Raw genomic sequence first — 12,869 nt, forward strand, 5'->3', positions numbered from 1 at the left:
AGAAAAGTTACGAAAGTTCTTAAAAGTCAAGTATTAATTAATTTTATTTAAGTAACTAACATTTATGAAACATAATTTTAATTTATCTGTTGACTTTAGATGTGTGTTTTAAACTCTGAAATGTGATGATTAATTAAAATAGCAGATACCTAGTTAGAGTGCAGGAGATAGGAGTATATTGGAATAGAATAAAATATGGGGAATAGTGGAGTGACAAACCTGGCCTCAGGCTGGAAGCAGTTGGTGGTGAATGGTGGTCGTGGTAATTTATGGTGGTGGTTATTGGTGGTGATGTTTGATGGTGGTAGTGGTGATTGGTGGGTGTGTCGCTGTGTTGTCCTTCTGTTGGCCAGATGATATGTTTTGTATCATAGTTGGGTTGGTCTGTTTGTGGCTGTGTTGTCCAAGGTTGTTGTTTGACTGTAATTTTCTGTTCTTGTTACAACTGTCACATTGTTGTCAGCCCACTGTTTATCTGTGCTTTAATATTTTCTCAGACTAATTCCTTCCACGGAATTGTCTCTGTACTGTGTGTTTAACATAACCTCTGACATTGGCTGATTTTGGCTGGTTTTATGTATGTTTGTGTTTTCATCATTCTTTCATCATGGTTTTTTTATGACATACAGTTAAAACCAGCAATGCCATGAAACTCTTTTAAATCAACTTTTAACTGTTGCAATTAATTGAAATTCTTGTTGAAATGCTCAGCTATAAATAACAACTTTACACTACTACTTTATTTATCTCTGATGATGAAAAACTTTGAAAATACTACATTTCCTAGCTGTCGTCTTAAGAAGTTTAAGAAATACTATGTAATAAGCCTGCTTTCTTTTGTGTGTTAATGACATTTTTTGTGTCATATGCTCAACATTTAATTTTTTAAATTTAGCAGAATACACTTCATTTAACTTAATATGCCGAATCATGTGGGTGCAACAGTTCCTCAGAAACAAAATCTCTGATTGCATTGTGCATTTAAAAATGTATGAAACAGATTCAAATGAAATGGAAATAGTGTATGTATACAGTAAAATCAGTAAAATTTTTTAAATCCAGTTCATGTTGGATTTAGAGATTTTGACATATTATATATATATATATATATATATATATATATATATATATATATATATATATATATATATATATATATATATATATATATATATATATATTGAGGGCTGTGCGCACGTTCCCGGTGATTTTAAGATGTTAAGTATGGGCGCCACCACGTGTAAGGGCACGTGGACCCGGCGGAGTCTCTCTCTCAGTGCGTGACGTAGCCCAAGTGGGGACGAGTTACCAGCCCTTTCTACCCTACCTATCCAGACCTGGCCCGCTCTAGGCGTCGGGCACGCCACACTCCTAGGCTAAGTAGGCTCACTCACCACGTGGTTAAATAAAATACTCAGTTTATATTTATACCCAGATTTAATTTCACTAACACGCTTCCCTCCACGCACGTTACACTTTACACGGTTAAAAAGCCTGAGGCACGAATCGACTTAAGTGAAGGCATGGTCCACACACGTGGCCATGCTATGAAGTATACTTATTACACGATGGTCAAAAGAAACTCGACTGAGCCCAACAATTATTAATACAGCCCGCTGACCGAGAGCTGCCCCGAGGATTAACGAACGAAAAAGGATTTAAGAATAATTACGCTATAGAATTACTTGATCAGTGGTTCACAACGGTTGAGGTCCCCGGGGTGCTGGCGCGTCTGCTCTCGGTCAGTGATGAAGATGGACTGGGCTGAGAGCTCTGCTCGTCTCGACCAACATGGCGCCTCCGCGCCAACACGATTACCGTTATTACATCCTACGATTCCGTGCCCCGGCGAAAGTTAAGTAAATTACAGATAAACATTAAAAAATATATAAAAATTACTGGCAGTTTAAAGTTTGTTAATATTTACTTAGTTAATGATAATTTATATAAAACATTCCTACTCTCGTCCAAGTCCGTGCCTATTCGGGTCCGCCCGGGCAACGTCTGTGGTTCTTTCAAGTAACATATTTAAATTAAAGAATACACAAGTAAACTGCACAAACACTGGGGCAAAGATGAATGAAAACAAAAGGTTTACAAATAACATTAAAACTTAGCATATTAGGGGGTCGCCGCACTGCTTCTAAGTGCCCTCTTGTGGGGCTAGACACACACGCACACACACACGCACGGGCGGGAGGTTTGAATAGAGATGGTGGTTGGGCGGTGTCATATCGGGCTCAAAGGGGGCCGCAGGCCCGGACGGCGTCAATATATATATATATATATACACACACACACACACACACACACACACACATACATACATATACGTGCAAAAAACGGAATCCTTTAAATAGAAAATTTGTGTTTTAAGAAGGATTGATCTGCTGCATAAGGAAAATGGCAACTGCGTTGGTGTGTTTGTTTTTTCCTCCCTTCTGCAAAGCTTATATAGTAATGCAGGTCACATGACTACAATGCTTATTTATGAAGTTTTTACTTCAATTTGTGGCTGTATTAGAACCGTCTTTTTACAAACTTTGAGAATTTTGTTTGAATGTGTTGTTCTTTACTGCATTTTTTGAGGGCATGAACTTGATTACTTGTTTCCAGAAATAAATTTTTAATGTTTATTATATAGCATTAGTCATCCTCACATTATTGTTCAGAAACAAGCATATATCTGATAAAAATGCTTGTTATGGCCATTAGAGTATAATATATAGTCAAGAAAATAATCATTTACTTTGGAAGTAGCTGGGATTTGTCACAAAATAGGCTAATAAAACACTGAACCTCAGAGGCAACACTAAAGGCCAAACAAAGAAAAAGATAATGCCCCTGAAAAAACAGTGGAGACTGTGAATCTTTAACTTTAAATTAATAAATAAAAATGCAGTTTCGTCTATAGGCGTGCTTTGATTTATTTGGTTTCATATGGTAAAAGAGAACATGATACAGCATTGTGAATAATTCACAATCCTTTTGTAACAATTATTGTTACAAAAGGAAACAAATATCATTTTGGATAATTGAATGATTAAATCATATGGTTAACTGAATAATAATGATAATAATTTTTACTTTATAACAGGGTAACATAATAATAATAATAATAATAATAATAATAATAAGTTATGTTTATGATAGGACTGGCCCGAACATGATCAAGCAAATGCCTTAAACCATAGTTAAAAATAAAACTTAATATAATATGTTAAATATACAGTAAGTCCTCTATTTACGTCGTACCGATTTACGTCGTTTCGGATTAACGTCGCTAATGTTTGAGTACTCATGTTTCAATTTAAGTTGTCGCCGATTCACAATAACGTCGTTTACAATGACCGTAAATCTTTATTTTAACCAAAACACCGTATATAATTCGTTTATAATTCTTTGTTTCCTTCGGTAGTTAATTTATGCTATGTAGCGTAAGCTACACGTTCACCGCCTTATCTTATCATACATCATGAGGGACGCTTCCTGCTCTCCGCTGCTCTCCGCGCGGTGATGCAATACTACCAGCCCGCCCGCTCGGCCACCCACGTATCTCGCACGTAGAAGTGTTATCTACTTCCCGCAACGACACAGCATTTTCTCCTACCCCTATTCGTCCAAATCCTTGGCACTTCAGTAGAGGTGTGAAAGTAACTAAAAAATGTGTACCCGTATGTATTCGTTACTATAACAATTAGTACTCGTTACTTTTGTATCGTTACTCGTTACTTCTGATACCGCATAACATGCTATGTTATGTAACAGCAACGAATTGAGTCGTATTTTGTACGCGTACAGTATGACGTCGCGTAAATAATAATAAATCGAATATAAATAATTAAAAGTATTTGATAATTAACAGCTTTTGTTAACCAAGAAACAATAAAATCTCATTAGAGCAGCTTTATTATATCTCTTTTAAGATAAGAACAAAAAACGTGAAAATACGCGATAATAAAAAACAAAAACATACATATTTATAATTTGTAAAAAATACTTTCTTACGTTGTTTCTGTTCCAATCTCAAACTTTGTCTACACACACAATACCTTTAATAAACAGTAAAAAACTTGGACGACGAATTTCCAAATTATACTTTTCTTAATAAACAAACATCGTTCTTTGAAACGAATAAGCGCACGCATGCGTAAAACATACGAAAAATGTGAGTAACGAAATGCATTTATGTGTAACGTTTCGTTACTCGTTACTAGATGCCGCACCCGTTACTCAGTAACGAATACATACGGTTTGCTACAGCTGTACACTTCAGTCGCTATGATATCATTGAGTTGGCCGGAGTTTTAAACGTGCCGTTGTTAACTTTATCATGATTAAATGCGTTTGTAGTAGGCCTACAGTATCAGCTCACTGCAATTTATGATTTTTTCTTCATAAGATGTCTTCCAAACGACTATATATCTGTTTTTATATTTCAATCAATAAAGGTAATAAAGCAGCTGGTTAAATAACCATTCTATAAAGCTGAGAAGTACTAGTTGGACTTGTTTCCCACGCTGTCGGTTGTCATTTGCTGATAAAATTGCCCGTTGTCACGTCTGTATGCCAGCGCTTCCGGCCGGCCGGTGGCATGAAACATGGCTCATTTTGCGTCGTTTCTATTTACGTCGCGGTTTTCAGGAACGTAACCCCGACATAAACCGAGGACTTACTGTATAGCCAATTTACACACTGGCGCTTTTCTTTGTTAGTTACATAAATAATTATTGTTATTGACAATGCCAGAATTATATTTATTAAGACGTGGTGCAATGTAAGTCCGTTTGGAAACTGCAGGGTTTTTCTTTAGGCATTAAATTATACAAACTTGAATTTCACGTGTTTGGTCGACTTGCTGGCATCCTAAAATCTTGTAGGAATGCCCCGCTGTGGGTGTCACGGAACAAAAAGGGGTTCTCAGGTGTCGTGGAAAATTTGGAAGTAGAAAATCTGTAGCCTGTGGGTTGGGAGTGATTATTTATTATGGTGCCAGGAAGACCATTTGGCCGTAATCTCGGCTCCAGTTCTCAGATCCTGTCTGCGAACAAGCCAATTCCAAAAGAATTAGACCTGCTTCACAGACAGCTGTTACATAGGCACAATGCCCACAAAAAAGGAAATTATCAGGAAAGAGAATGGTTATCGTCAACTCACCAAAACTGGGTGTTTCTCCTTGAAATCAGGAGCGAAACTAGCGCGGTGGATGTGGAAGCACTCATAATTTAAAAATTTAACAAAATATGAAATTCTCTACAATAGAAACACTGACTGATTACAAAAAAGTAACTTAATACAACATTTGGGAAAACATCCCTTGCCAAGGTGACTATATCTTAATGTAAGTAGTGGAGGCGAATCTCGCTGAGAGCTGACCTCTCAAGAAAGAAACGACAGAGAACGATGCAGTCAGTCGAAAGTCGTGACAAGAAGTTCCTGGTATGGCACCTGTGGCGCTTAATTAAATCCGGCACTTTGCCTTTGAAAAAAGTAGGGGATACTTTGACTTTGGGGCCGAAAATTTCCAAAGACGTCTCAGTGAATGGTCGAGAAATACAGGCTTCGAGAGCTCGACACTGCTGTTGGCACACGATCGCAGTGCGATCTACTGTGGAGTGGCCGAAACAGATATGGAGTCGACTCGCGCATCTTTGAACAAGACTACTTCAAAAGCAAGGGGGCTTATGGAGGGTACTGGTGGAGCTCTCTGATGGCTCGGAAGAGAAGACAGGAGAACGTTTATTGGGTGGGTCACTAGAGGGCAGTAGCATATAGCAAGAACTTGAACACCCGGGGAAGTAAGTGGCAACTCCGCCACTAGATGTTAGAGGCGGTACGTTCAAAGTCTAAATCCCTGGGGTTAAGCTCCAGTCATTGCACTGGACACCTTTGAGGAAAGTTAATTGGGGGGAGGTGGAAATTTGCAGGGGCAGTGGGAAATGAGTTCTACTGAGCCTGGGGACGTGCCGGGGCGAAAGGTAAACTGACTCGGGAGCCTGCCTGGAAGTGCTCACCTCAGGCAAGCTCTGAGAAACGAACTGCCCTGGGAAGCTGCAGCGAGAAGCACTCCTGGTTGACGACAGGTAAAGTTTTAGGAGCCGGGCGTGCACCAAGGCGGGAAGAAAATGAGACTGGATGCTGGCCTCGCAAAGAGTCGGCAAAATATCAGATACTGCGCTGGGAACGACTCGAAGAAACAGCAGAACAAAGATTAATTAGGAGGGTACAGTGAGCGGAACAAGTTTAAATTAAAGGTGTAAAATTACTGTTAAGATGATAGTTCAAAATTCAAATTTAAAATTGTGCTGAAAAATCCTAATTTGTGGCATATGCTAAATCACAATTTTTACAGCATGCACACACACATGTATGCATGCACATTCTCATGCACATCACATGCATATGCACATCATGTGCATAATCATGCATCATGTGCATACCGATACATGCATCATGCAAACACATGTGCACATACACTTACACATGCATACACATCACATGCACACACATCACATGCACACACATCACATGCACACACATCACATGCAGATGTATGCCACATAAGCACACTCATTACACACATCACACATGTACACATTCACACACTTACATGCACATCACACACACATGCATGCACACATACAAACACATGCACATATTACACACATACATGTACCCACACCCAACACACATGTCTCACATGCATATGCATGCACACACATACATATATGTACTTATCACTTTAAAAAAATTGTGATTTTTTTTTAATAATATGCAGTGTGTACATACACAGATATGTGTTGTGTTGACAGAAATTGTCTTTGTGTTTATTGTTGTAGAAAATTCAGTGTAGATTTATGAAAACTAAATTAATTAAATTTTAATTTATAAGAAAGTGGTGTATCAAATATCGTCGTAGTGATTATGCAATTTTATTTTATTTCTATTTGGTTATTGTTATATTTTTGCATGTTTGTGAAGTGTTGTGTGTTAATTATTTATGTTGAAATTTTTTACATATTCTAGATGAGTTTCCTCAACCTCAGTTGCTGGAAGAACCAAAAGCCCAGGTTGCCCTGCGAGGTGGAAATGTTACTCTCTACTGCAGAGCTGTCTCATCGTCACATCTGCCAATGTCGTTTCTGTGGAGGAAGGACAACTTGGACTTGAAACATGGGCATTTGGTGCAGTTTGCTCACACTTCCAATGGGAAGACCATTGAGCACAACTCACAGCTAACTTTGGTCAATATTACAGACAGTGATTCAGGCAAATATCAGTGTGTGGTGTCAAACAACTATGGAAGTGCATATTCAGCTAAATCTAAAATTTCAGTGCTCAGTAAGTTAACAAAAATATGTTTTTAACTGCAACTATAGTTTTTTATAATAGTTCATCTATGATGTTTTTTTAATCTTTTAAAAAAAATTTGTGTTCATGTGTGCTAATGTGTCAGGTTAATGTGACAAGGTGGTAAGTGCATGATGGTTTGACTCAAACATACAGCATGACTCAAAATGTTTTAGTGATGTGGGTGATTATTGAATGCAAATGCATAAAGTCATGAATTTTTGGATTAAAAATAATTTTGGCTCATTCTACATGGGTGGGTAGATTTCTATACTGAAGAAAGGCCTGTACAAATGCAGCTAGCTTTATATACTCAGGTTGAATATTCTGGAATTTTTTATATGTTCGCATATTCCATGCAGCCAGAGTGTTGAAACTTTTCTTTTAAATGCATTCAGCATTTTCATACAGTTTTTAGAATATTCTCAATAAAGTGACTTGGATATGAGCTTGAAATTGGCCTGGTGCAAGAAAATAACATACCCATTTACTCCCATATGGTAAGTATTGAGCACATTTATTAGCTTTTTGCACCAAGGGTTGTAGTTATAAGAAGTTATAGTTATAAGAAGTTATAGTTATAAGTTATATACAAAACAATTTGATAATATTTAGAAGGTTTACAGTCACTTATTGGATATATACTGTGGCTATTGAGGGGGTTATGAATTTTTTTGTCCTTCAGCCCCTATTTTTCAACCCCTTAAGCTAATGGTGAAAAACCTTTATAAAGAAATTTTTTTGGTACAATTAGGATGAAAAAAATGAAAAGGCAGTCATGGGGACTGTCGACAGAAGTGAAAACTTAAAACTTTTTTTTAAGTGTGTAATATGACATTATTTCTACGTTAAATGTGCGTAAAATTTTATTTTGGTATTATATCAGTATGATGTCAACATGATATCATTTATCCTTACATAATTTTTTAGTCACAACAGATTTCGGTGGTATGTCAAAATTATGTAAAAATATATTACCTAGCTATGACTTACCAGTGATGTCAGACCTAGGTCATGTGTTCACTGGGCAATGCATAGTATTCACAAATTAAACTTAACTTATTGCTACTACGGTGATGCGAACTGACAAGATTTAACCCATCCAGAAAGAGTCCAACCCACACATGATACAGTCGAGTATATACAATATATTAGTGTATACATGTACACAGGCCGCTGCGCATCTGGCACAATACGTCACTAGCATGTGGGTGACGCGAACCCATAAGTTTTGTCCCTACCAAAAATCGCTCAACGTGGCTAAATAAGTTTACACTTCAATAAAATCTCTAAACAGATGCAATATTTTTCCTACCTTGCGAATTTTAGTTTTTTGTTTTCAGATTTACTAATAAACCTTCTATTTCTAGTCCCTTCATACGATTTTGCCAATTTACGTACTTACTGAGATTTTCCATGGTGATGACTACAATACTTTGTCTTTCTTTGAAATTTACCTAGTTAACAAATCTTTAAAACAAATGATTTAATTTAAAGGTGGACATGCATGTTCTACAGTGCTGTAAATTTTTACATTTAAGCTCTTAAGTTTTACTTATAAGTATGTGTGTTAATTTTTAACCAGTGGCACACACATTTTACATTTTATTAATTTGTCACAATTAAAATCCTACTAAGCCATCTTTTGTCAAATGACGTGAATTGTAGGGGTAATGCAAGACATGGTATTTTAAACATGTCTGTGGAGTTATTCTATTACTACTGCTATTTGTTTAGTGGTACAAAATAAATTTTACATGACTTCCTACTTCTTGAGGTATTCCAACAGATTTATTTATAATTTGGTGGAAGATATGGTACTGCACAATAAATACTCACCTAGTAGTTGTGAAGTACATTGCCACTGTTTCTAGCATTGTTTGATTGTTCGTAGCAATTTCTGATGGATGCCATGTTTGTTTTTAAAATGTATTGAATTTTACTTGAGTAATTCATGATGTTATGCAAGAAAGAAACTGAAATGGTTTGCAGTTAAAGTACATTAATAACCAAAATACATTGAAAATTACATCCATTGCCACGTTGTTTTAATGTATAAAAAAATATTTCTTTGAGTGTGGCAGATTATGTTTGCCCACTATTTTAATTTGAGTGTTGGTTCATGTAACTATGTATAATGTGTGTGACTACATATTTGGGTAGTAATTTTTTCTCCCCAAATAGATTGTGACCTATTATGGATGCAAAACTGAAAGGTAATGCAGTTACCAGTTAATGCACAATTTGAAGCATTTAAAAATCTAACTAATGGAAAGTTTTCAAAGTTGTCAGGTCAGGTTCTGAAACGAAACTTGACAATTTACTTGCATAGGTCCAATGAAATTGTGGTGTATAGCAGATATAATTACTACCCAATTGATATAATTATTTGGAATTTTCAATGAAAATATTCCAAAATTAGGCTTTTAGGTAAAAAGTAATCAAAGCTTATTTTTTTTTGTTGATTCTTTTTTATTATTGCTCTTAATATATTTCCATGTATACGTTTAATATTAGTCTGTGCCATTGTCAGTTATGTTTTTTTTTTCCCCTTGTAATTTATTTCACTGCCTTAAGTTGAAGATCTTTTTGCAGTACTGTTTATATTTGAGACAAAGAATTTTCAATGACTGAATAAATAAATTCTCTGTTGCAGTATTCCCAAAATTTACTAGAGTTCCTGTGAATGTTACTGCGAAGTCTGGCAGTACAGCAAGACTGGAATGCGCAGCAACGGGACAGCCTCAGCCGCAGATAGCGTGGCAGAAGGATGGAGGAATAGATTTTCCAGCTGCGAGGGAAAGGCGCATGCATGTAATGCCTTCAGATGTCGTGTTCTTCATTGTGAACATCAAGGCTGCAGATTCTGGATCGTACAGCTGTATGGCTAAAAATCAAGCTGGCACAATTGTCGCAAATGCTACAGTCACAGTGTTAGGTAATGGCACTGTCATAAAGTACGTCTTTGTAGGTTTTAAGTTGTAATATTTTTTTGCTAGTACAGTTCCTTGCTGAATGTTCGACAGGTTCATGTGTTAATGTCGTACATATTAATGCTTCTCCTTCTCGTCTGTTTTCTAATTAGTAATACTTCATAGTAGGGATGGGTCGGTTCTGTAATTTTTTCGGTTCCAGTTCCGTTTCGGTTCTTGGAATTTGGTTCGGTTCTTCTCCGGTTCCAGTTCCTGTCTCATTGGTTGTGAGGATTATCAATATTTAAGAGAAAAAAAATTCTGTTTCATCGGTAGTATTTTATACAATGTTCGCATATAGCAAAATTCTCATCTGCGTCAAGAAATAATGTTCCCACACATACGACATTACTGCAACGAAACAAACTCCTCATGCACAAAGCTGAAAATATTACTTCCTTTATTAATTTACGTGCCAATAACACAAATTATTTATCGCCTAAACCACGACAATAGCCAAAACAAAACGTCGAAGTTCTGGCTGTGTACCAACCTCCCGGTATTATTGGTCGCATGTGTTGAAAAATTACGGTAAAATAAGTATCATGTTAAAGTAACATCTAAAAGGGTGTTAATTGTTTACTTCAATTTTCACATAAATTTAAAACCATATGGTTTAATTCTGGAATGGTAAAATAACGCTTACCGTTTATAAGTTAAAACGTATGATAAGTTGTGTAATCCATGGCAAGTTGGTCACTATGTTCACAAAAACATGGCAGTGCAGCCGCGGCATGTTACCGTAAATAAATGAAAATAACAATATGACCAAGACTGAAATTTTGGAAAATTTTCCAAATATCTGTATTGTGCTAAATATAATATAGAACATAGTTATGGCTGTGATTGCATCAATTTTCTTAAGCGCATTGAGTCACGCCTGAGGTATGTACGTACAGTAACGTCTGTCTGTTTTAGATATGCGGAATGTTTTATTTACCTATTTATTATTTATACGATTATACGTAATGGAAAATACCATTAAATAAATCATTGTAACACGTCTTAACAATAATTATGCCGAACGGTTGTGCTTTAAATTTTAAGTGTAGTGAAAATACTGAAAATGAACCTTAACCCCGTAACTTTAAAAAACCGGTCTTTTCAGTACCCGAAAACGGTTCCGGTCTGGGGGCCTAGAACCGGGGAACCGAGGAACCGAAGAACCGACCCGACCCATCCCTACTTCATAGTAAAGTTTCCCTATTTTGTTTATTTATGTACTTTGGATTTTTTTTGTTATTTATTTCTGTGCACATAATTTTTAAGACCCAGAAAGGTAGTGGAACTGTAAAACTTGCATTCAGGAGGAACTGAGTTTAAATTCTTGTCCAGTCATGCTGATTTCTGATTTTCCCATGGGTTCTCCAAATCACTGCAAGTAAATGTTATGATTGTCCGTACAATAGGCCAAAGCCAATGGCTTCCCCTACTTCCCTAACTTGTAATGTGTTTGTCTCTAATGACCTTGTTGCCTATGAGACACAAAACTAAATGCCTTACCAATTTTCCAGAGAATCTGTAATATAGTAAGTGCTCTTTAATACATCATGTACAGGACTATGGTCATGTTGGGTTAGTGATTTTGACAGATTATAAAACATCATTTTAGATTTAATTTGAATACTTCAGATAAAGATAATCAAAAACTGCAGATAGTCCACAAAGTTAATGTACATGCAATACATAGACCTAATAAAGCATTTTATGTCATGTTGTTTAAATATTTATTATGATCATTTATTAGTTAACTATGGAAAGGATAGAAAATTTGTTATTGAAACATTGATTTATTTAAATAAATGACTTATTTGAGATAAATTGACACTTTGGAAGGGCATATACAATATCCACATCGTCAAAGGAAGCATAAACAGAATTGTGCAAAACTTGTAGCGAGCAGCCAGTGCAAGGTGTATAATCACTAGTCTGTTTCAAGAAAATAAGTTGTTTTACTGTCATAATTGGAGGTTATTCTATTAGTTACATATTTTCTAGATAAAAAGGTACCACAGAAAGGGAATATTTAAATTATTGTTGTTGCAAAGATAGAAATATTAGTACTTAATGGTGATTAAGTTTTAGCAAAATATGTGTGCGCAATCCATTTTCAGAGGCTTCTAATGGAAAATGGTGTCAAAAATTGTATTGAAATATAAATATTTATATTGGTAGGTATTTCCCAAATAAAACAGTACCATACAAGGGAAAATACGATTTTCACTTTTGACCAAAATGAAGAGCATAAACAGGAATTGCTTATAGCTTTTAAGAAGACACATGTTTTTCAATAAAATTATCAGAGATAGGAATATTTTACGTCTCGTTATCACGAAAATGTTTCAGTTTCAGCACCAAGTAAAAAAAAAAGTTTTTTTTTGTGTGAGCTCAAAATTTATTTTTTGTGGCTTCTAACAATAAAGTTAAAGAATATTTTATGGAGACAAAATTTTGTTTCATTAAATAGATTCCTTAGAAATAAAATCTCACACCAAAATTGCAAATAAAAACCTCAAGTATAAAAAATAAGTTTAAAGCACGCTTATC

The 12,869-nt window shown here is 35.8% G+C and overlaps 1 protein-coding gene across 2 annotated transcripts in view; it reads left to right on the top strand.

The window, feature by feature from the left end:
* The window catches only part of LOC134529241 (leucine-rich repeats and immunoglobulin-like domains protein 3), a 148,914-nt gene that overhangs the window by 69,250 nt on the left and 66,795 nt on the right, over positions 1 to 12,869 (top strand). For both annotated transcript variants that reach the window (XM_063363132.1, XM_063363133.1), the window contains 2 exons: positions 7,027 to 7,341; positions 10,007 to 10,288. In XM_063363132.1, coding sequence (XP_063219202.1) covers positions 7,027 to 7,341; positions 10,007 to 10,288 — 597 coding nt within the window. The remainder of the gene's footprint in view (positions 1 to 7,026; positions 7,342 to 10,006; positions 10,289 to 12,869) is intronic.

This window comes from Bacillus rossius, chromosome 2, assembly GCF_032445375.1.
Source record: "Bacillus rossius redtenbacheri isolate Brsri chromosome 2, Brsri_v3, whole genome shotgun sequence".
NCBI lineage: Eukaryota > Metazoa > Arthropoda > Insecta > Phasmatodea > Bacillidae > Bacillus > Bacillus rossius.